Genomic DNA, 26,241 nt, shown 5'->3' with positions numbered 1-26,241 from the left:
TGATTGTAATGAGATGGTTTTAACAAGGTTGTCGTCCTTGGTTATGGCACTAGGCCTAACAGTTTTGCGTGTATGCATTTTACACTAACGCACACACAACAAAAACACCGACACACGTGCACAGACACAGACAGACACAAACACACACACACAACACACATAGACACACACACACACACACACACACACACACACACACACACACACACACACACACACACACACACATGTAGGCCTAAATATGAATATATATATATATATACTAGATTAATACCCGCTTCGCCGGGTACGGCTTCGCCGGGAAGAAGTCGAGCCGAATATCCGGCTGCGCCGGGGACCCGGCTTTGCCGGGTGTACGCCGGCGCACCGCACGAAGGAAGGAAGATAAACGCGCAAAACACTGGAGAAGAGTACAAATAGTATAACGGGAATGTGGATTGAGCGTTGTCGACAGTGACCTTCTAAAAATAGAAACGGGAATATGGATTGACGCCACACGAAGGAAGGGAGATAAACGCTGAAAACACTGGAGAAGATAAGGAAGAGTTACTGGGAATGGATCCAGAGAAAAACCAAAATCGGTTCAGCGCTGCGCGCTGAGAGCACGTGTTGAAATATTTCATCGAGCAGGTTGTGTCCGGGGTCTACCTGAATATGACCACCAAATTTGAAACATCCATCGAGAACCTTGGGTGTGCATCGCGGACACACACACACACACACACACACGCACACACACACACACACACACACACACACACACACACACACACACACACACACACACACACACACACACACACACACACACACATGTAGGCCTAAATATGAATATATAATATATATATACTTTAACACATTAACACACACAAAATCAAAAGGCGGTTTTGGTGTATGTTTTTCGGTTTACTTTAATATCAATAAACAATCAGACGTCGATTAAAGTTTAATTCATGTTACTTTAGTTTATTACTTTTGATTCATTCTACTCATTCCTAGTTTTCCGACGTTTCAAAGCCACAGTCCCTCCAGTGTAGACGATTGGGCTTATCATCTTATGTATCGATTGGACATTGGATTTCTCTTCTTTGAGTCAAGTGACGTCACAGGCCTGCAAACTTCATATTTGGGCGTTTCAGGTTAACCGAAACTTCAAAGGAACTACAAAACACACGCCATGTGTTTGATTGCATGTGTGTGTGCTCGTTCAATCGTCAAAACAACAACAAAGTCAGTACCTGAAAGGAATTCGATCGATACATAAATGTTATGTGCGTTTTTGACCAAAATATGACATTTTACACAGATCTGGACAGTCATTGTATCACGGTCTCGGAGAACAATGACTGTCTCGATCTGTGTAAAATGTCATATTTTGGTCAAAAACGCAAATAACGTATAATGTATCGATTGGAGATTGGATTTCCCTTCTTTGAGTCATGTGACGTCAGAGGCCGACAAAACTTTATAATTTGGCTTTTCAGGTTGACCGAAACTTCAAAGGAACTAAAAAGAAAAAACCGTCATGTGTTTGATTGCATGTGTGTGTGCTGTTCAATGTCAAAACAACAACAAAGTGAGTACATGACGTGTGTTTTGTAGTTCCTTTGAAGTTTCGGTCAACCTGAAACGCCCAAATATGAAGCTTATGTGTTTGATTGCATGTGGATTGCATGCATGTGTTTGTGTGCTCGTTCAATCGTCAAAACAACAACAAAGTCATAGTACCTGAAAGGAATTCGATCGATACATAAATGTTATTTGCGTGTTTGACCAAAATATGACATTTTACACAGATCTCGACAGTCATTGTTCACCTCGACCGCTAGCGCGGTCTCGGAGAACAATGACTGTCTCGATCTGTGTAAAATGTCATATTTTGGTCAAACACGCAAATAACGTATAATATATGTCCAAGCTGTTACACGGGATAAGACATCACTCCGCTTGGTCACGTGCCTTCTTCTTCTTCTTCTTCATTCATGGGCTTAGACTCCCACGTACACTCATGTTTTTAGCACGAGTGGATTTTTACGTGTATTACCGTTCGGGGTAGGCATGCTGGGTTTTTTCGTGTTTCTATAACCCACCGAACTCTGACATGGATTACAGGATCTTTTCCGTGCGCACTTGGTCTTGTGCTTGCGCGTACACACGAAAGGGGTTAAGTCACTAGCAGGTCTACACATAAGTTGACCTAGGAGATCGGAAAAATCTCCACTCTTAACCCACCAGGCGGCAGCGACCGGGATTCGAACTCACGACCTCCCGATTAGGAGGCTGACGTCTTACCACCACGCCACTGCGCCCGTCGGTCATGTACCTGAAATCAGTACGAGCTGGGAGTTTTTATTTCATGAATTAATTTCTTAATTGCCACTAGTGTCAATCTGCAAAATTGAATTATCAAAGAATTCCCATCCCGCTGGGACATACGGCTACCAGGCGCTGGAGTTGTGGTCTGTGACCAAGTGGAAAGATGGTATTTTTCCATGTTAAACCTGGACTTATCTGAGATGGTTAGCAGAACTGTTTCCACGGGAATGACTTTGAATGGCTATGAAAGTTATTGATTTACTATTTATATAGAGGACTGGGTGGCCGAGTGGTAACGCACTTGCGCTCGGAAGCGAGAGGTTGCGAGTTCGACCCTGGGTCAGGGCGTTAGCAATTTTCTCCCCCCTTTCCTAACCTAGGTGGTGGGTTCAAGTGCTAGTCTTTCGGATGAGACGAAAAACCGAGGTCCCTTCGTGTACAGTACATTGGGGTGTGCACGGTAAAGATCCCACGATTGACAAAAGGGTCTTTCCTGGCAAAATTGTATAGGCATAGAAAAAAATGTCCACCAAAATACCCGTGTGACTTGGAATAATAGGCCGTGAAAAGTAGGATATGCGCCGAAATGGCTGCGATCTGCTGGCCGATGTGAATGCGTGATGTATTGTGTAAAAAAAATTCCATCTCACACGGCATAAATAAATCCCTGCGCCTTGAATATGTGCGCGATATAAATTGCATAAACATTTTTTTTTTTTAAAAAAACATAAATCCCTACGCTTAGAACTGTACCCACGGAATACGCGCGATATAAGCCTCATATTGATTGATTGATTGATTATATGCCTGTGATCCACGCCATACATTCTCGGTGATGCAGTCGACAAACTATGATTCATTGCAGGCAGAGAGAACTTAAGAAAACTGTTGACAAATTTAACTCACGGTGCCAGACATTTGAGAAATTGCGCGGGTCACATACAGGTCTATAGATGGCGCCATGTTAAAATAGCGGGCCAAATAAGAGGAATTTCAACACATAGAAATTAAGTAAAATGGTTTTGCTTGTTGATTTGCGGCTCCACCCAGAGAGGCAGAGAAGGAGGCAGAGAGAGAGAGAGAGAGAGAGAGAGAGAGAGAGAGAGAGAGAGAGAGAGAGAGAGAGAGAGAGAGAGAGAGAGAGAGAGAGAGAAGAGAGAGAGAGAGAGAGAGAGTGACAGACAGACAGACAGGCAGGCAGGCAGGCAGGCAGAGACAAACAGACAGGCAGACAGACAGGCAGAGACAAACAGACAGGCCGGCAGACAGACAGGCATACAGAGCGAGACAGACGTAGACAAAAGCTGAGACGCCGCCCCACCCAACCCCCCGCCGCCAGAGTTACAGAGAGAGAGATACAGAGACAGACAGACAGATACGTTTCTTTCTGTTTGAATAATTCCTTCCACAAAACAAACAAAAACAGCAACAACAAAAATCCACGGCCTGAAGATCAATGAGAGTTGGGATCAGAGATCAGACAGCGGACTTGCTTCTTGCATTCCGGTCAAAAATGTGGGCCGATTCAGACAAACAGGCCTTTAGCTGACACGTCTGGTCTCATTGTCCACTTGGGTCCTGGCTCCGGCCACTGGAGAGTCACAAAACGGTGTCTTCATTAGACGATTGTCCGACGAATTGTCCAGTTAGACGGTGGACAAGATCACGTAGAAGAGTCAGCCTATATTTGTGTTACTTTTTTATATTTAGTCAAGTTTTGACTAAATATTTTAACATCGAGGGGGAATCGAAACGAGGGTCGTGGTGTATGTGCGTGTGTGTGTGTGTGTCTGTGTGTGTGTGTGTGTAGAGCGATTCAGACTAAACTACTGGACCGATCTTTATGAAATTTGACATGAGAGTTCCTGGGTATGAAATCCCCGAACGTTTTTTTCATTTTTTTGATAAATGTCTTTGATGACGTCATATCCGGCTTTTCGTGAAAGTTGAGGCGGCACTGTCACGCCCTAATTTTTCAGCCAAATTGGTTGAAATTTTGGTCAAGTAATTTTCGACGAAGCCCGGACTTCGGTATTGCATTTCAGCTTGGTGGCTTAAAAATTAATTAATGACTTTGGTCATTAAAAATCGGAAAATTGTAAAAAAAAATAAAAATTTATAAAACGATCCAAATTTACGTTCATCTTATTCTCCATCATTTTCTGATTTCAAAAACATATAAATATGTTATATTTGGATTAAAAACAAGCTCTGAAAATTAAATATATAAAAATTATTATCAAAATTAAATTGTCGAAATCAATTTAAAAACACTTTCATCTTATTCCTTGTCGGTTCCTGATTCCATAAACATATAGATATGATATGTTTGGATTAAAAACACGCTCAGAAAGTTAAAACAAAGAGAGGTACAGAAAAGCGTGCTATCCTTCTTAGCGCAACTACTACCCCGCTCTTCTTGTCAATTTCACTGCCTTTGCCATGAGCGGTGGACTGACGATGCTACGAGTATACGGTCTTGCTGAAAAATGGCATTGCGTTCAGTTTCATTCTGTGAGTTCGACAGCTACTTGACTAAATATTGTATTTTCGCCTTACGCGACTTGTTTTTTGTTGTGTGTGCAGATAAGCAACTGTTTTTTTCTGTGGCTTGAACATAGGAGAGGGCAGTTTAGTCAGTATCTGAACTGATGCTTCTTGGAAACGCTAAGACTTTTGCCGTTTTGGACTTGTGAAGACGAAGGTTTGTCGGTCTCTGATCCGGGAAGTCAACTTGTGTTTTAAGTGTGTGCCGAGCTGGTTCAAAACACCAGGCTTGCCTGGTTAGATTAGACACTGGACAACATCACGTCGAATGATCAGCTGCTTCTTTTTTTAAATGATTAAACAGAGAAAGCAAAATGATTCTGGGTGTAGCAAGATAGGGGAGGACGTGAAGTCTAGTCAGTGTTGAACTGATGCTTCCTAAAAACGCTAAGTGGTTCCGAAGTGTGAAGACAAGGACTTTTAAGTCTCTGATCGTTAAACTCATTTTGTAATTCAAAATCCATCCTGAACTCAGGTCAAAATGAGTTACTTCCCTTCGGGTCTCATTTATCCCTGACAGGATGCCTTGTTTTTTTTCTGTGGGTAAGAAATCTATTTTTTACATATTTAGAGCTTTTCGTAATGTGTTATTGATATAAGCAGATTCGCGATCGTCGATAATGATTTTTCATGGTGTTGTGTAATTTTTAATTTACAAAGGAATTGATATGTAAGACAGTTTCAAGCGAGCTATCTTTCGCGGGTGTATTTACTGTGCAAACAACTCTAAATAGGGCAAAAGTGTCACGTGATAATCAACTTTGGCTACAAAGCAGACGATACTTTTTTCCGTAACCAGTTGGGAGTGATGCAACAATATCACGGTCTCCTTCCCACAGCAATCTCAACATTTCGACTTGTTTTAACCTTAGAACGATGTCTTTATCATAACTGTGAAGAACAGAACGGAGATCACTGTCGAAGTCGGCTAATCTGCAATCACTTTCGTCTCAGTTGGGAGATAACGATAACTCTGTATTTTTGTTTTGATAGATTCCGCGCAGTAAGTATACACCCTGTCAGAGAGACCATGAGCGATAGCGTGGACCAATGATTATCAGAATGTTCAAAATCGTGTTCCAAGTTACCGTGTTCTTCTTCTTCTTCTTCGTACGACGGTTGTGTCAGGCTCGGAATCCGGAGGATGCCACGAACATGGACGTTCTTTCCAGGTCCTCCAGTGCTCCCCACATTTTGGTCCTCAGATCTGTTGGGTCAGGCCATGTCTGGATCCAAGTGTTCCAAGTTACCGTGTTCGAAGGTGTTGGGGTGTGCACGTTAAAGATCCCACAAATGATTGACAAAAAGGTCTTTCCTGGCAAAATTGTATAGGCATAGATAAAAATGTCCACCAAAATACCCGTGTGACTTGGAATAATAGGCCGTGAAAAGTAGGATATGCGCCGAAATGGCTGCGATCTGCTGGTCGATGTGAATGCGTGATGTATTGTGTAAAAAAACCCATCTCACACGGCATAAATAGATCCCTGCGCCTTGAGTCCGAATCTGGAGATACGCGCGCGATATAAGACTTCATATAACATAAGCCGTCGCGATATAACCTTCGTGGTTGAAAACGACGTTAAACACCAAATAAAGAAAGAAAGAAAGATATAACATAAGGTAGTTTGAGACGCCAGACGTGGCTGGTTAGATCGATACCGGATGACAACGTGTTGAAAATTCAGCTTTATATCTGTTTGCAGAGAAAGCAAGATTTTTGTTGGTTTCAACATTAGGGAAGGCAGTCTAGTCACTCTCTGAACTGATTCTTCATGAAAATGCTGGAGTGTTCCGATTTGTGATTTAGAGACGAGGCATTGTTAGTCTCTGAACGTTAAAGTCAGCCTGTGTTTTAAAAATATGTTCCGCCGGTGTTCCTGTGTTCCTGGTTAGTCAGGGGTACTAAACGTAGCGTTCTGTATTATACGAACCTCAACTAAATAATTCAGCTCATGCATGCACAGTTGCACGAATCCCAGCCGAGGTTCCATGTGAGTTACACCAACGATTGCACACACACACACACACACACACACACACACACACACACACACACACACACACACACACACACACACACACACACACACACACACACACACACACTTACGTTTGTGTAAGGGGCGCTATTGATATCCTAAATCAAGATCAGTCTACAAATGCAACTTTGGTACCAAAAATACTATACAGCCCTTTAAAACGCGAATACCAGATGCTTAACCCAAGCAACTGTTGGTAGCAGCGGGCTACACCCAAACAACAAAACTTCAAAGATGTTCTTCTGACTTTTTACTTTCCTCGTACCTATATCTCAACATGTGTTTCGCACCATATACTTCGCTCGGTACTGTAGTAATACATCCTTCCTCTCAGTGACGGGATGAAGTTCATTTTGTCATCAAACAAGTCAGAGGATACAGAAGAATGCTACTTATTTCAGCGTGTTCAAAGAAATCCCTCGTGTTTATCTAAACGGTAAAAACAGTCATCTGCACAAACATGTGGATTTCTCTTAGGGTCAACAAGCGTTAACTTTCAAGGATTTCGTCAGTTTGGGTCGGGTAAATTGGATAAATCTTCTATCACTATCACTATCTATCTCCAGCAAGGAAGTTTGCTTTTGACGAACTGCGCGATGCCAAGGATTTTTTAAACTGTATAATTGTCGTGTTGATATGGACAGAATAAATTCAACTTGGACGAAATGTACGAAGTAACTGAATATCACATGTGTGTTCAGCTCTGTCATTGCTGTGACTTATGAGTGACAATGCTTTTGAATGTGTCATTATAAATCTATGCTTGCCTGAATAAACAATTGTTGAAGAAAAAAAATAAGATGCCGAAAAAAAAAAGATCGAAGATGAAGTCTAGCTAGAAGTTCATTTGTGCCAACAGATTAGGTCACACTTGTCTTTCTTGTTTGAGATTGATAGTACGCCCTTGCAGTCTAAACTGATGTATTTGTGTTTTTTTCTCTTATTCCAGAAATGTCAAGCTTTCTAAGTTTCAGTTCTGTGAACAAAGTAATCGTGAATCTTTGACCAATCTCTAATGTGATTGTTTTATGTTTGTTTCAGGGAAACCTTGGTGACATGCTACCTTTGGGAAGCTGCTGGGAAGCTTCTACCGATCAAACATACAGATGTTCAGGATAAATTAACGCCGCACTGTGTCAAGCCTAAAGTGAAATTCTCTGATACGCTGTTTTGTTACGTGGAGAATGTGATCGGTTTGTAATCTGCTGTGAGTGTGAAAAAGGTACATATTGGCAATGTCTTATCTGAGCTTTAGCAATGGTAGTTACTATACTATACATGATGCCTTCATGTGAAGAACATTCAAGATACTAACGATATACTGGGTAATACTGGATAACTGTGCCTTCCAAGGCGCGTGTGAATAGTGTATTTGGGATGAAGACAGTATGTGTATCTGTGTTTTCCAGATTAACACTCAAAGGGTTTAATGTGATATCACATACAAGACGTTAATCGGTTTCAGAAAGGAGCCTGCTGATTGGATCAATAATGCAAAGACAATGTGAGGGTTTGTGTATGAGTGCTTAGAAAACTGCTCAAACGTATCCATGATGACCAGCGATGTGACAAGCTAATTCCAGCAGGAATTTCATCAGAGAATTACTAGAAATGTTTCGACCGGTTTTCATGACAAGCGTATTCATCAGGGAAAGCTGCGTCGACTAAATAAAAGCGTAATCAAGTGTTGCTTGCAAGATTTCTTCAAACAGGAGTGTTATTGAACGAGTGGACAAGTGTCTTGAAAATTAAAGACATGTGTGTTACACGAGGAGTGTGACCTAGTTGATACACCGACACTCATCTTTAATATACGAAACAAACGTGGTGTGTTGTTCAGAGGCTTAACAAGCGAGGAGTACGTGCTGTGAGACAAATCGATCATGTGTGCTCTGTTCAGCATCCAAGAAGAACTCTAAACACTGTCGGCATTCGACACCATTGGATGTAGTGTGACCATTTTCACCAGAATAGTGATTGTGGATTGTAATGTGAATAGTTCATCATGCAAGCAAGAAGTTACATTATGCGACTGTGCCAGAACACTTTTGACATTCGACGCCATTGGATGTAGTGTGGCCATTTTCTCCAGGATACTGAGTGTGGATTGTAATGTGAATAGTCCATCATGTGTGTCGCTTTCACCCCTCGTGCTTTGACCTTGACCTTGACATGGATACCTGTGATTATCGTCTGCTCTCTATCATTCTTTGCTGGTGCACAGGTAAGCTTTTGGCTCAATATAACGCACTATTTATTTTTTAGAATTTTTTTTTATATAAAGAAAGATTATCAGCCAATCAAAAACGTTGGTTTTCCTTTTTGCTAGTTTTCCATTTTATTATTAAGTACGTTAGTCAAATGCGGCTTTAATGTGCCATGTGATCAAAAATAGTTTTCAGGTCACATTTATTAAAAATAATTCTTTGATAGGCATTTGTTCATTGTTGTCTTTCCTGAGTAAACCTCCCAACAATGCCTTCATGTTTCTTAACACAGGCTATATACATGTATGAGTTGCAAAGGAGATATGTTTATGTTTTCTTTTTTGCATACATTTTGATTGAGATAATTATGTGTTCATCGTTATCTTGCATGTAATGACAATATTTAACTCGAAACAGAAGCATCATCGACTGAGGCACGACCATTATAGTACTGACTTGACAATTTATTTCCCTTTGTTATGCAGACCAAACAGTATAGTAATTATTCTGATTGACTACAGTGTGTTGCTCTTGTGCATACTTAAATGTCTCGGATTTCCTCAATGCGGCACACCATTGACACAACCACTTCATCGTGCAAATCACATTGAGGCACCGACATTCTCCGTCAGACAAAAAGGTGTTCGTTTTCAAGCAAGGGCGACAATTAAGTGGGAAAAAACACGCTTACGGCCCTTGTAAAATGTCGCGAAGGATGCCAGTGGCGCCTTCTCCAGTGTTGTCGGCTGCACAGTTCCATTTGTCGTGTTTTGTTCTGCCCCGCATTTTCTGATTTATTTCTTTGTTTTGGCTGCGACGATCCAAATTCGTCGACAGCGGTTATGGGAGTCTCCTTTGTCTAGCCCGATTCATTTTAAATGACAGGAACTGGATGGACCTAGGGTGTTAGAGGGAGGGGCTTCCAAAAGGTGGTATGGGTGGCTCCCCCCCCCCCCCCCCAATGCTATTGAAATTTAGCGTTTGAAAAGGGCATTTCGAGTCTCTACTTGAGAGAAAAGGTACATTTGCCAAAAAGGCTTCCAGCCCTGATGGCATAGGGTTTGGTTTTGTGTTGTTGTTGTTGTTGTTGTTGTTGTTGTTGTTGTTGTTGTTGTTGTTGTTCTTCTTCTTCTTCTTCTTCTTCTTCTTCTTCTTCTTCTTCTTCTTCTTCTTCTTCGCGTGGACTGGGTGGCCAAGTGGTAACGCACTTGCGCTCGGAAGCGAGAGGTTGCGAGTTCGACCCTGGGTCAGGGCGTTAGCATTTTTCTCCCCCCTTTCCTAACCTAGGTGGTGGGTTCAAGTGCTAGTCTTTCGGATAAGACGAAAAACCGAGGTCCCTTCGTGTACACTACCTTGGGGTGTGCACGTTAAAGATCCCACGATTGACAAAAGGGTCTTTCCTGGCAAAATTGTATAGGCATAGATAAAAATGTCCACCAAAATACCCGTGTGACTTGGAATAATAGGCCGTGAAAAGTAGGATATGCGCCGAAATGGCTGCGATCTGCTGGCCGATGTGAATGCGTGATGTATTGTGTAAAAAAAATTCCATCTCACACGGCATAAATAAATCCCTGCGCCTTGAATATGTGCGCGATATAAATTGCATAAAATAAAAAATAAAAATAAAAATAAATCCCTGCGCTTAGAACTGTACCCACGGAATACGCGCGATATAAGCCTCATATTGATTGATTGATTCTTCTTCTTCTTCTTCCTTCTATCTTTGTTTCATTTTTATTTTTTTTATTTTTTTCTAAACTGCTAAATCAAAAAACAAGAAAGGTAGGTTGTTGGAACGTTTGTTATTGACAAAACAATACATTCACAGATATTTCGACCCAACGGTCTTTTAAGTGAACAGACAAACAAATATTCACACACAATATGTGTTTATTTATTACAAAATATTTGAATATTTGTTTGTCTGTTCACTTAAAAGACCGTTGGGTCGAAATATCTGTGAATGTATTGTTTTGTCAATAACAAACGTTCCAACAACCTACCTTTCTTGTTTTTTGATTCTGAATTTTGGAACGTTGGCAGTCTCTTTGTTTTTGGATTTTTTCCAAACTGTTGTTTTTATATTTGGCAGTTCATAAAGCCCTAGTTTTTGTTTTCTTTTCCTTTGTTCTTGGACAAAAACGACTCGAGCCCATTGAACCTTGAATTTCCTGCTTCTGCTGGAAATAAATTAACAGTGAGCAGTTCTATGAAGACAAAACCCAGGAGATTATCAGAAGCGCATACAGTGGAACTGATTTTTGATATTGGCGCCATAAAAGCAGATTAGTCTGCTGGAACTCAAGCAAACGAATAGAGCTTTGTTCTAAGAACACGAGTTTGCGATTGGTTAGAATATCATGCATACGCGTCCAGTGGCAAGTTCCCTCTTGGAGATGTCTCGCGCAGACGACACCATTGTATGCCCTAATTTCAGTCTTTTTCATCGGCATGGCTTTACTGAGAGGCAAGGCAAGGAAATGGAGGGGGTGGGAAGGGGTAGGGGTGGGAGAACTTGGTACAGCAAAGTAATGTATAGATGGTTTGTTCCCGGATGGTGGGTATTGGGAGGGTAGATGAGGGCAGGAGGAGAAGGGACGATAACGAACAGGAAAGTAAAGCATAGAATGGATTGTTAATTCCAGGTTTGTATGAAAGAGTTTTGGGGGAGGGGGGAGGCACAGGGGAAAAAAAGAAAGAAAGAAAGAAGAGAGGGTTCATTTTAGTTCTTTGCCGTAAAAGCGTCCATTCTTTACATTCGGTGTATTCCCCGGCATCTTCTGTGCTGAACCTACAGAGCTTTCTGGTGTATAACTGTCAAACATAGCATCGTAGCTCATGCATGTTTGTGACAGGGCTGTCAACCCCCCGAGAGAGATCTTTTGTCCGAGGACCGACTTTGCCGTTGGAGGGTTGAGCAGTTGTATAGTCCATGGAGTGATCTTTGGGGACGCCGAGAGAGGAGTGTTGAGTTTCTGGTGAATAGATGTTCTGACCCGCGGCTAATTTTCGTTAGGTTCCTGTGAAAAGACTGCTGTGGTACTGGCTGTTGTTTAGGCTTCGATGGGAGACGTTTGGGAAAGGCACCAAGAATTGCATACAAAGGTTCTTCATTGCTACAACGGTGTAAAACAATATCGTAAATTGATTGTGAACGGTGAAACTAGGGCGGTGCTATAACTCAGCTTTGACAACGCTATTGGTGGTTTCTTCTATTACATTCTATTCTGGTACAACTTGATGCTCTTTGACTCAGTGTTTTTATTTTTTTATTTCGTTCTGCATTTTGTGTTGGTGTGGCAGCTTCTGACTGTTGGTCTATTCTATTGCTTTTGTTCTGGTGCCTTGCTCACCCACAACCTATCCCATTCTCCCCTATGTCTTGATCCGACAAAACTTACTTTTGTAGTATTACCTTCTTTTTCTTCTTCTTCTTCTTCTTCTTCTTCTTCTTCTTCTTCTTCTTCTTCTTCTTCTTCTTCTTCTTCTTCTTCTTCTTCTTCTTCTTCTTCTTCTTCTTCTTCTTCTTCTTCTTCTCCTCCTCCTCCTCCTCCTCCTCCTCCTTCTTCTTCTTCTTCTTCTTCTTCTTCTTCTTCTTCTTCTTCTTCTTCTTCTTCTTCTTCTTCTTCTTCTTCTTCTTCTTCTTCTTCTTCTTCTTCTTCTTCTTCTTCTTCTTCTTCTTCTTCTTCTTCTTCTTCTTTTTTTCTTCTTCTTCTTCTTCTTCTTCTTCTTCTTCTTCTTCTTCTTCTTCTTCTTCTTCTTCTTCTTCTTCTTCTTCATGTGTCTGTCTGTCTGTCTGTCTGTCTGTCTGTCCCTCTCTCTCTCTCTCTCTCTTTGTGTCTGTCTGTCTGATTGTCTGTCTGTCTCTCTCTCTCGGTTTCTCTCTCTCTCTATCTCTCTTTCTCTCTCTCTCTCTCTCTCTCTCTCTCTCCCTCTCTCTCTAATTCCATTCCCTTGCTTTCCCTCCCTCTCTCCCATTTCATTGTTTTTGTGAGATAAGATCATTAAAATATATCTGAGGGAAGGGGGGGAAGGCTCATCAGTCATCGTTCCCTTTTCTATCATCACAATGAACAGTAAAACGGGAAGGGTACATACTGATACCTAAACGGTCCAAATAAAAGAGATCCTGTGACGCATTTACCGTCCTCTCGTTTTCCTTCTTGTTCGCCGGCTTTTGCCGACAGTAGACCATTACTCAGACAGTAGACCATCTCTCAGAATGGGTTTACGTCACGCGTTGCCATTATTCCTCTTTTTATTGTCGCTCTTTTGACTGCAAAGGGAGCGACCAAAATTGACTTTGGTGAAAGGGAAGGCTTGAGACGGTATTAAGCTTACTAATGGAAGAGTAGAAAAACAGTCGGGGGGGGGGGGGGGGGGGGGAGTGGTAAATGGAAAGTGAATTGTTTGAAATGAGAGATGGGGCCTGGCAAGTTGACTTGTGAGAGACAGACAGACAGACAGACAGGCAGAGAGTGGGAGAAATAAAGACAGAGACAGACCGTCTGACGAAGACAGAAATTAAAGAGGGGAAGGCAGAGAGAGAGAAAACAGAGAGTGACAGAGATTGGTAGTTCTTGTAGGAAGAGGGAAAGACATTAGCCGGGAGAGAGGCAGGCTAGTTTTCAGGGCTATAATGCACGGGGGATAACCGGTCATAAGCGGGACTGAGGCTCTACGCGGGGCCTGACACGATTGAAGGCACGTTTTGTCAGTTTTCTTGGATTTGTTTGATTTAAGTCGGGATTTAAAGTAAGCTACAGATTCAGCGATCCCTTACATTGTTTCTCGATGCAAAAAATGTCATAGAGCGGTTCATATTTGTCCGTGAATTACCATCAAAGCTGAACATGTCGGCGATCGAGCGCCGGAAATGGCTGTTCCATGGGTTTTGGAAGTAGAAATGTGCTTTATTTAACACTAGCAGTTAAGCCCGGCTTCGCCCGGGAGTAAGCGGAGCCCTGTAGCAATTTAAGACGCTCGCTATCCCATTATCATTAGCTTTACCTCCTTTGTTTGGATACAAAAAAGAGTTATCTCCCTTACCTTCTAGAAATTTCCGGAACTGTCCAGTTAATTTTTCATTCTTCATTTCTTCCCCTCATAGGAGCAATAGCAAGTCTCTAATATCACTGGCATGATGTGCTTGCTACGCACAAAAAAGAGTTATCTCCCTTACCTTCTAGAAATTTCCGGAACTGTCCAGTTAATTTTTCATTCTTCATTTCTTCCCCTCATAGGAGCAATTATAGCGAGTCTCTAATATCACTGGCATGATGTGCTTGCTACAGGTGAACAGTAGGCACTGAACTGGTCTTGCACCATATAGGCTGTATTCAATAAATGGGAGGTCCATAATCTGAGAAAGAAAACAATGAATCAAGAAACTAAAACCCAGGTGCACATCAGCGGCACCTAGGGAGTGTACGTGCACACTATCTTGTTCCTGCCTCTTGCCATCTCAGAGGTATGGCGACCACAGACAAAAAAGAGTTTTCTCCCTTACCTTCTAGAAATTTCCGGAACTGTCCAGTTAATTTTTCATTCTTCATTTCTTCCCCTCATAGGAGCAATAGCAAGTCTCTAATATCACTGGCATGATGTGCTTGCTACAGACAAAAAAGAGTTATCTCCCTTACCTTCTAGAAATTTCCGGAACTGTCCAGTTAATTTTTTTTTCTTCATTTCTTCCCCTCATAGGAGCAATAGCCAGTCTCTAATATCACTGGCATGATGTGCTTCAGTGCTACAGGTGAACAGTGGGCACTGAACTGGTCTTGCACCATATAGGCTGTATTCAATAAATGTGACCCTCCACCACGGAATGAGTCGCATGTCACCTTTTCATGATTTTCATATTTTTACATTTTCTTAAAGAGTTTTTTATTCTCTATCCAGTGGTGAAAACCGTTTTTAGAAAAGAGTGAAAACTTTTCGAGTTATAAGCCAGTGACTATGGTGACCCTCACACTGTTACTAGACACCCCGCGGACTTGTATTATGCCTAGCGCAGAACCGCATGAGGTGACATGCGACTCATTTCGTCGTGGAGGGTCACAAATGGGAGGTCCATAATCTGAGAAAGGAAACAATGAATCAAGAAACTAAAACCAAGGTGCACATCTGCGGCACTTAGGGAGTGTACGTGCACATTATCTTGTTCCTGCCTCTTGCCATCTCAGAGGTATGGCGACCACAGACAAAAAAGAGTTATCTCCCTTACCTTCTGGAAATTTCCGGAACTGTCCAGTTAATTTTTCATTCTTCATTTCTTCCCTCTGCTTCAGTGCTACAGGTGAACAGTGGGCACTGAACTGGTCTTGCACCATATAGGCTGTATTCAATAAATGGGAGGTCCATAATCTGAGAAAGGAAACAATGAATCAAGAAACTAAAACCAAGGTGCACATCTGCGGCACTTAGGGAGTGTACGTGCACATTATCTTGTTCCTGCCTCTTGCCATCTCAGAGGTATGGCGACCACAGACAAAAAAGAGTTATCTCCCTTACCTTCTGGAAATTTCCGGAACTGTCCAGTTAATTTTTCATTCTTCATTTCTTCCCCTCATAGGAGCAATAGCGAGTCTCTAATATCACTGGCATGATGTGCTTGGCGATCGTTTCGTAAACATTATTCGCGATGATCTGGAAGGCAGGGAGGGGGAGCAGGGGGCAGGGTTAGTGTGTGTGTGTTTTGGGGGGGGGGGGGGCGGCGGGATGATAGCGGGTGGGGGGTAACCCTTGAGAATGACACGGTATACTGGTTTGATGAGAGTTACCTCCCTTCCGTGGGTGACAAAGCATGACTTACCTCCCTTGCACTATGTAGACTGTATTGATAGATGGGGAGGGTCATTATCCGAGGAAGGAAACAATGTCTGGAGAAACTAAAACCCAGGTGCACATCTGCGGCAGCTAGGGAGTGTACATGCACACTATCTTGTTCCTGCCTCTTGCCATCTCAGAGGTATGGCGACCACAGACAGACACACAGACACACAGACACACAGACAGACACTCTCTTTTATTATATGTATAGATAGAAAATCCGCTCGTATTTGACGTCGGTTTGGGATCTTGATATATATTCTGTTGTAAAATTGAATCTTGTAGTAATCAATATTATTTTAGGGTCTAGTAGTTGTTGTAGTCAAACAGTCCTATACAGTGCCTCTTTAACTTTCCCCCTCTCTCTCTTTACTTCTCTCTCTTTTCCAGATCACTCCTTTTTATGCAGGTTGTATGTATGTATGTGGCGAAGTGAACTGTGATGTAATGTATAATGTGTTGTAAAAAAAAAAAAAAAAAAACAGGAAAAAAATATTGAAGAAAAAAAAAAGTATCTGCACAACAAAAAAAAAAGAGAGAAAGAAAGAGAGAGAGAGAGAGAGAGAGAGAGAGAGAGAGAGAGAGAGAGAGAGAGAGAGAGAGACACAGACTGAGAGATAAACAGATAGAGACAGAGATAGACACAGAGAGAGCGAGAGAGACAGACAGACAGACAGACAGAGACAGACAAACACAGACTGAGAGATAAATAGAGACAGAGAGACAGAGATATACAGAGAGAGACAGAGAGAGGAAGACAGAGAGACAGACAGAGAGACAGACAGAGAGACAGAGAAAGAGTTAGGAAAAGAAAGTGAGCGAGAGAGTGTGTGTGTGTGTGTGTGTGTGTGTGTGTGTGTGTGTGTGTGTGTGTGTGCATGCCTGCGAGTGTGCAAGCGTGTGTGTGCGTGTGTGTGTGTTTGTGCGTACGCCAGTCCACTGTTGGGTCCTAGAAATGTAGACGAGAAATCTTGACCCCGAACCTGAAGCTAATTAAGCTAATGGCCAGAGTGCATTTGGTATGCACGTCACTGACCATCAGCAAGAAATGCACGTGCTATGCGTGTATGTGCTGGCTTCAATGCCCTTCCAGTACCGCATTTGACAAAGTGTTTGTACTATCATGGATTTTGGACGAGGAACTTTACTCTTTAGACTCTCCTTCTGGTTATAAGGGTCGAGTTGTATGGAAAACATAGTTGAGTGGGGAATTCCAAACTATACACTTCTCTTCAAGTGGAGTGCTTTTCGTTGATAAATGTGTGCGATCTTGGACCGATTGAGGGGCACTAGACTATAGTCTCTCCTTGGCGTTCATTGTTTGTTTTGTTGATAAAGACTTTAAAGTGATGATGTAATAGGGGTTTCACATTGGCACTGAAAAAATCTTCTTCTGTCCTGGATGGGGTTTGCTGGTATTCGTTGACCATGTTGGTTGGTTGTTAGTTGTTGTCCCTTCAACCCATTTGGTTATTCGGGACCGATTCGATAGTTGATCAAGTAGTGGATTTTTTTTTTTTTTTTATGATATATATAGCGGTTTCACATTGACACTATAAAATCTCCTTCAGTCTCGGAGAGGTTTGCTGGTATCCGTTGACAAGCTTGCTTGCTTGTTAGTTGTTCGTGTTCCTTCAACCTAGTTGGCTATTCGGAGCCAATTCGACCGTTGATCAAGTAGTGGAATTATATGATATAGGGATATCACAATGGCACTGTACAATCTTCTTCAATCTTGGAGGGGTTTGCTGTTATCAGTTGACAAGCTTGCTTGGATGTTACTTTGTTAATATCCCTTCAGCTTAGTTGGCTGTTCGAGGCCGATCCGATCGTTGATCAAGTGGCACTTGGGATTATAATGAAGGGGTTTCACATTCGAACTGTAAAATCTCCGACCGTTTTACAAGTGGAGTTGTTTACTGCTATATGTTGATAATGAAGTTGAGTAATGATAGGTCCGAATACTTATATATGATAAGGTAGAAGGTTCAGTGATAGTATCATGGATATATAATGAATATATGTGTTTTTCTTGTTCCGATTCGCTGTCTTGGCTCTTCATGCGTTTTACGTGGATAGTTTGGTGAAGTATATCATGATTGCTTAACATATTTTGGAAAAGAAGGAAGCACTGTATATGCTTTGGCGCGAGAATCGCTAAATATTCGAGAATAAAACAGGATCCTTTCGTTTGTCTAGCTGGTTGGATGGTTGATACTTTTCATGTGTTTGTTAGTCGGTTGTTGTTTTTTGTGTGTTTGTTTTTGAGATGAAACAATGAATGTTGTCCTGATTCAGCACTTAGCAATATAGTGGTCTTGTGCGTGTGACAGGGGAGGCTACCGCTCCTTTCACAGCAGACTCTGCACCCGAGTTGTTGGCCTTTAAGTCAACACCGGTGGATTGTGGAATTCTAAATTTTAAATGTTATTATTAAAGCTGTATAGTTGTCGTGAATAAAACCAAAGTTACAGTTTGCAGGCAACGAGGTTCAGTCGCTGAAATGGGACCAAGAGTTCGTCCTCCACCCTTGATAATGGCAATCATTCATCGGCCGCGATAGATGCATACTCAAGTACTTACAATGCCGGCGGCTACAGGCAAATGCGATTTTCATTAATGTAGATCGTGAACCCCTTCAAATTAGCATAGCGAGGTTAGGCCTCGTAGGACTTATGAGAAAACCAAGGTCACGTGCAGATCAGCAGATGATGCTGATTTGTCCCATTTGTTGAACAACAACAGGCTAGGACTTCGAATACAGCTGGTGTTGGCAAATACAACTGTCGTATTCTGGAATGCAGGGTTATTTGAAGAAAGAAAGCGTGCTCGTTAGATTTATAGAAGAACCATCGTCAGAGCAACAGCCATGACAAAATGAGGCAAAGCGCTAATGAAAAGATAATGTCATACTAATGAAAAGATAATGTCATACTAATGAAAAGATAATGTCATGGTACTAAAGAGTTACATTCGTTTAGAAAAAGACAGACCGCTAAGATGAAGCTATAGAACACACAGCCACCACGACTTGCCCTATAGACTAGCTGTGATTCTATTTAAATTGCGCCTTGGGTGCAGATCTGGGGTAAGCTGAAGTCACGATTCAGTGCTAATTGCGATTGGTGAAGTGACTACCCCCACGGGGAGTCAGAGATTCGTTTGTTTTTCTCATTATCGTGTCAGGGCGGCTTCCCCAGCAACTTCTTTTTTAAAGGTCATGTGCGTTCATCTTTTCTTTTCTTTCTTTTTTTCTTCTTTTTTTTCTTCCCTCGTGACTTTCAGAAAATCATTTTAAACGAACACTTGCTCTTACCTTTGAGATGACCATTCAGAACAAGCATGATTTTGTCTTCGAGAATACTATTTTGGATGTCAGGTTATGTTCTTGTCTTCGTTTTTTGTTGTTGTTAATCTTTGGCTTTTTTTTCAGTCTTTCTACAAAAATAAAAACAGACCTTTTCTGATAAGCATGTGTGACTGCCCTTCAGAGCTGACGACCGTTTCGAATAAGCGTGTGTTTTGTCTCCGGAAAGACGAACTAGTATACGCAAAGTGTAATATGACCACTGTTGACAAGCAAAGCGATTGTCCTTGCATCTGAGAAGACCATCTTATATAAACGTTTTTATGATCTGGTCTTGGGGCTAGCAACATATTTGCATTTTGTGTTTAAAAAGAAAAGCGTTCGATAAATACGTTGTTCTGGTCTTGGAGAATGCCACTTCGGATAACCATTTCTTCATGAAGATGTTATTGAAAGGAGCATTTATTTATATGCTTTGTCCTTTCTTTGCCCTGGAACACTGCAACATTTCTTTGCCCTGGAACGTTAACACGGCAACATTTCTTTGGGATTCAGCTGCTGCTACGATGATGTAACAATATTTTAATTTAAGCCAAGCGTGAACAATTGTTATAAATGACAGAAAGTTGTTAAGACGAGACGAAGAAAATTACAGGGGGGGGGGGAGAGGAGAGAAAAGCTATTAGAGTCATAAATTGTGACTGCAATTATGTCGTGCCACCGGAAAGTAACTTGAGCGTGAGCCTTTATTGAGGTCAGCTCGTGCACTGCGTCGAACAGACCGTGTAAAGTCTGGCGGCGATACCAAGTTCTGCCTCTACCCCCTCATCCTCCACTTTCACACACACACGCTTGGCAAACTCCCAGGGGCCATGTTAATTGGCTCTACGTTTCCGTAACTCTCAGTGTTTTATGGCTTCGGATCAAGAAGCTTTTGGGAATTTCATTCATTAGAATTCACGAAAGATTAATCTGGATCTTTCTACTGAGTTAATGGACTGATTGAGGTGGCGATGGATCACTTACGAGTTTGATTTTGTTTCTCTCAATGTTGTTCTTCTTCGGTCCGTTGAGCGGCTTCGTTTTCGTTTTTATGTAAAAGAAATCATCGTTCCGTATGCGGTGGGTCATTTCAGATTTCGATTTTCTTTCTCACAATGATTGTCTTCTTCGGTCGATAGAACCAACTCGTTTTCGTGTGAGAGAAATGTTTCTAAATGTTTGAAAGCATTCAACTGTTGAAACCATTCAGGACGAAAGAAATGAATCTACAACATTAAGCATAACTGAGTCAAATCAACACCAACGTCAACGTTGACGAATGACGACAAACAATTACGATGATTTTCTCACGTTGTTCGTGGTCATTTAGATTGTGTAAGCATGTTTTTGGACGGATTCTGTGGGCACTAGGTACTGGGACTTACTTTTATTGCTTCTTACGTAAATTGTGATTGGGAGGAAAAAAAGAAACAAAAAGGGAAAACACAGATAGAAAAAAAAAGACTGAACAGATTACACTTGTTTACTGTTCATGCCACTCGTTTACTGGGTAAGTTTACGGACCAAACATATCCTGAAATGAACTTTTTGGAAGACGCAGTCAGTTGAAGTTATTGAGGTTGCTGCATGGCTTCTGGTCGCGACTAAGTGTTATCTTAGGATCATATACGTCATAGAAAATGTTATCTGTAGAAAAATATTCCTATAACTAGTTGACTTTTTGAAACGAATAATTCGGATGGCGCACTGAGCTAGAAGTCAGTGTCTTCACTGGCTCTGCTGGTGGCGACTATCTGTCATCTTCAAATCGCACACGTCACAGTTAAATATGTTTTCTGTAGAAAATTGTCCAGACACTTGGATTTATTGAGATAGGTCATTTTCCTCTAACTGCTCGCTGGTCTGATTGGTTGGTCTCCATATGGGACTGCGGGTGTAGTCATCTGTAGGTATCTGGAACAGATTGGTATGATCCATCTTGAAGAAGTTACGTTTAAAGGGGCAGTGCCAGCTTCGCATATAAAACTTCTTCGTTACGATTGTTGATGTGATGACTGTCTGAGGAAAATTACTTGTCGCGGCGTTCTCTTTTGAGGGCTGCTGTGAAGTAGTTTTGTTCTTACTCTTACTACGAATTGAGGTGCCTTTACTACGATTGGAGATGCCTACAATTTGAGGTGCCTTTACTACGATTCGAGGTGCGTACGATTCGAGGTGCCTTTATTACGATTAGAGGTGCCTACGATTCGAGGTGCCTTTACTACGATTGGGGGTGCCTACGATTGGAGGTGCCTTTACAACGATTGGGGGTGCCTTTACTACGATTGGGGGTGCCTACGATTTGAGGTGCCTTTACAACGATTGGAGGTGCCTTTACTACGATTGGGGGTGCCTACGATTTGAGGTGCCTTTACTACGATTGGGGGTGCCGACGATTGGAGGTGCCTTTACTACGATTGGGGGTGCCTACGATTGGAGGTGCCTTTACAACGATTGGGGGTGCCTACGATTGGAGGTGCCTTTACAACGATTGGAGGTGCCTACGATTGGAGGTGCCTTTACTACGATTGGGGGTGCCTGCGATTTGAGGTGCCTTTACTACGATTGTAGGTGCCTATCACTTTAGTCATGCACCCGTCCACTAGTTGGCCAAGTGGTAAGGCGTCCGTCCCGTGATCGGGAGGTCGTGGGTTCGAACCCCGGCCGGGTCATACCAAAGACTTTAAAATTGGCAATCTAGTGGCTGCTCCGCCTGGCGTCTGGCATTATGGGGTTAGTGCTAGGACTGGTTAGTCCGGTGTCAGAATAATGTGACTGGGTGAGACATGAAGCCTGTGCTGCGACTTCTGTCTTGTGTGTGGCGCACGTTATATGTCAAAGCAGCACCGCCCTGATATGGCCCTTCGTGGTCGGCTGGGCGTTAAGCAAACAAGCAAACAAACAAAAAACCCATCCACTAATGTTTTATAATACATGGTGTTAAAACGGAGTTGTAAAGTACACTGTTCTCTGTTTTGCTGTCTGTGTTTTATGGTGCGTGAACAGCCGTGCTAGCCTTTCACACATAACTGCTCGGCGTATCGTGCATAAATGATGCGTGGCTATCATTCTGAAGTATATTGGTTTCGAGTTTATTGTCATTCAACAGACAGAGGCAAGGTTGTGAAATGCACGGCGCATCGTGCAAAACCATTCGTGGCTATCATTCTGAAGTATATTGCTTTCGAGTTTATTGTCATTCCGCAGAAAAAAGGCAAGGTTGTGAAATGTGTCCCAGAATGTTTATTTTGGGAACAAGGATGTATGGTTATCATCAACAAATGATAAAGTCAACGACCGTTTCTTGGCAATGGTTGATAAAAAGTTCTGATCATGCTTAACAGCAATGGAATTCGTCATCATAAAACATACACACGAGGAACTAGGGGAAAAGGGGACTTAGCAAATTATTCTATGAGAAGGTAGCTGTACACTCGCTCAGAAATAATAAATACAGAATTCATTCCGGTTTAAGGCCTGCAAAACACTGTGACAATCATAATGAAAAAGAGTGTTTTGCGCAAAAAAGGAAATAAATCTTGCAGATTCTATGAAGGGAAATCTAAGGTAACAAGGCATTAATGGAATTGTTTTTAAATCGGAACATTTTAGACGATAGTCATCACACCACACAAAACATTCTTACACAAAGATACAAAAACGTAAACATATTTCAAATGCTGAACAAAACAATCACACACACACACACACACACACACACACACACACACACACACACACACACACACACACACACACACACACACACACAACACTCACACAACGACAAACTTAGAGCTCGCGCGCAGTCAGTGACTGTCACTTTAAATCTGGTTTCTAAACGAATAGGTCCGAACTCTCTTACCCCCATTCCCAGGCGATCTGCGTCTTTGGACGCAATCATTTGGTCTGCACACTACGTTTCCGCTCGGAAGAAAACGAACTGCCTTTCTCGCGGATGGATACATCTGTTTGCGGAAGACAAAAAGCCCGCGGTTTCTTTGGGGATAGAGAGAAGAAAAAAAAGTGTGGCGTCGTTCTTCACTTGTTTCATAGGGAAGCGTCCCTCGTCTCTTGAGACCCGTTCCTCCTCTGGAATGGGGACAGTTGGTTAGGTAGCTGATGGTTACTGTTACAGTGGCAGACGATTGACTTTTTGGCCAACCCCGACGGTATGTCATCGCTTATTATGGGTGAAGTGTTTCTCTGGCACAGTCAGTCTGTTGCGACTTCTGTCTTGTGTGTGGCGCACGTTAAATGTCAAAGCAGCACCGCCCTGATATCACCCTTCGTGGTGGACTGGGCGTTAAGCACACACACACACACACACACACACACACACACACACACACACACACACACACACACACACACACACACACACACAAAGTCAATCTGCGTGCCTATCATCTTTTTACATTTAGTCAAGTTTTGACTAAATGTTTTAACATAGAGGGGGGAATCGAGACGAGGGTCGTGGTGTTAGTGTGTCTGTGTGTGTGTGTCTGTGCGTGCGTGTGTGTAGAGTGATTCAGAGTAAACTACTGGACCGATCTTTATGAAATTTTACAAGAGAGTTCCTGGGTATGATATCCCCGGACGTTTTTTTCATTTTTTTGGATAAACGTCTTTGATGACGTCATATCCGGCATTTTGTAAAAGTTGAGGCGGTATTGTCACACCCTCATTTTTCAATCAAATTGATTGAAATTTTGGCCAAGCAATCTTCGACGAAGGCCGGACTTTGGTATTGCATTTCAGCTTGGAGGCTTAAAAATTAGTTAATGACTTTGGTCATTAAAAATCTGAAAATTGTAATTAAATTTTTTTTTATAAAACGATCCAAAATTACATTTATCGTATTCTTCATCATTTTCTGATTCCAAAAACATATAAGTATGTTATATTTGGATTAAAAACAAGCTCTGAAAATTAAAAATATAAAAATTATGATTAGAATTTAATTTCCGAAATCGATTTAAAAACAATTTCATCTTAATCCTTGTCCGTTCCTGATTCCAAAAACATATAGATATGATATGTTTGGATTAAAAACACGTTCAGAAAGTTAAAAAGAATAGAGATATAGAAAAGCGTGCTATCCTCCTCGGCGCAACCGCTACCGCGCTTTTCTGGATTGTTAATGTCACTGCCTTTGCCACGAGCGGTGGACATGTACAGGTCTTGCGGAAAAAATGCAATGCGTTCAGTTTCATTCTGTGAGTTCGACTGAGCTTGACTAAATGTTGTATTTTCGCCTTACGCGACTTGTTTCTTTTCTTTTTGTGTGTGTCTGCGAGAAGTGGTGCTTTGGCCAAGTCTGTATTTCTGTTATCACTTTTTTTTTGCGTCTGGAAGAAGGGATGCTTTGGCAAAGTCTGTATTTCTGTTATCGCGTTTTGTGTGTGTGAAGTAATTCTTCAGCTTATCGTGTCTGACATCCCTCCCTCCTTGGTGAAGTGATTTATCATAGGAAGTATTTCAGTGTCTGGCGGAAGCCTGACTTAAACGACGTTCTAACTGGGGAGCAATTTGTCAAGAGAGACGAAAACAGTTCTGAAGTAATAAAACAAAAATCAATTGAAAAAAAGCTGAACATATTTTAAGATCTGCTCAGAACTGATTTTCAAAATACCCCTGCGCACAACATTGTCACCTATTTATCACTCAGCAAATGTCATGATAGCGCGTTTGTCCCCTACTGAGGGCGGCTTTCTTTTCTAACTCTTAGTCTAGATTAAAAGAAGAAGAAGAAGAAGAAGAAGAAGAAGAAGAAGAAGAAGAAGAAGAAGAAGAAGAAGAAGAAGAAGAAGAAGAAGAAGAAGAAGAAGAAGAAGAAGAAGAACATAAAGATTTCTTTCTTTATTTGGTGTTTAACGTCGTTTTCAACCACGAAGGTTATATCGCGACGGGGAAAGGGGGGAGATGGGATACAGCCACTTGTCAATTGTTTCTTGTTCACAAAAGCACTAATCAAAAATTTGCTCCAGGGGCTTGCAACGTAGTACAATGTATTACCTTACTGGGAGAATGCAAGTTTCCAGTACAAAGGACTTAACATTTCTTACATACTGCTTGACTAAAATCTTTACAAAAATTGACTATATTCTATACAAGAAACACTTAACAAGGGTAAAAGGACATGCTGGGGAGCATCGGGTAAATTCTTCCCCCTAACCCGCGGGGGGGAAGAACATAAAGATGAAACAACAACAACAACAACATCAACAACAACAACAAAACAATAAAGATAAATGTATGATGGGGACATTGGCCGAGTGGATAAGACATCGGCCTCCTGCGCGGAAGGTCGTGGGTTCGAATCCCGGACGCGCCTGGCGGGTTAATTAAGGGTGGAGATTTTTCCTATCTCCCAGGTCAACTTATGTGCAGACCTGCTAGTGCCTTATCCCCCTTCGTGTGTATACGCAAGCACAAGACAAAGTGCGCACGGAAAAGATCCTGTAATCCATGTCAGAGTTCGATGGGTTATAGAAACACGAACATACCCAGCATGGTCCACCCAACATACTTCCAACGGAAGTGGCGTATGGCTGCTTGAATGGCAACATAAAACACACAAACAAAGACACAAACATACAGACCCTTCTTGGGTAGCGTGGTTCCCCAGTGGCAAGGCTAAATGTGTTCGACATTGGTGTCGTCTGTAGTGGACCAAGGATATTAATCATCGCTGCTGGCCCATCTGATGACTACCGTGTAATGAAAGAAGCCAGAGATACAGATTTCCATTATTCTGAGGCTGCCACTTCTGATCATATCGATATTATGAATCAGGATGTCGATCGGAAGGGTGGCTAAAAACAGGTCAAATGTTGGCCGTATTCATTTCTGTTTTCTCTCCTTTTGACCATACATCTTGCTCTTACTGTCAGTGGTCATACAGGCCCTTTTTCGTTGAAAATCTGGGTTATGTTTGACTGAG

General features: G+C 41.9%; 1 protein-coding gene across 3 annotated transcripts in view; it reads left to right on the top strand.

Annotated features, from left to right (window-relative positions):
- LOC138981495 (vasoactive intestinal polypeptide receptor 1-like) overlaps nt 1-26,241 on the top strand; it is a 229,091-nt gene that overhangs the window by 87,690 nt on the left and 115,160 nt on the right. For 2 of the 3 annotated variants that reach the window (XM_070354436.1, XM_070354437.1), the window contains one exon: nt 7,947-9,129. In XM_070354436.1, the coding sequence (XP_070210537.1) occupies nt 9,034-9,129 (96 nt within the window). In that variant the 5' untranslated portion in view covers nt 7,947-9,033. The remainder of the gene's footprint in view (nt 1-7,946; nt 9,130-26,241) is intronic. The other variant, XM_070354438.1, reaches the window with a different exon arrangement.

This window comes from Littorina saxatilis, linkage group LG12 (assembly GCF_037325665.1).
Source record: "Littorina saxatilis isolate snail1 linkage group LG12, US_GU_Lsax_2.0, whole genome shotgun sequence".
Taxonomy (NCBI): domain Eukaryota; kingdom Metazoa; phylum Mollusca; class Gastropoda; order Littorinimorpha; family Littorinidae; genus Littorina; species Littorina saxatilis.
The sequence above is the reverse complement of the archived record's forward strand: the minus strand, read 5'-3'. Positions and strand labels throughout refer to the sequence as shown.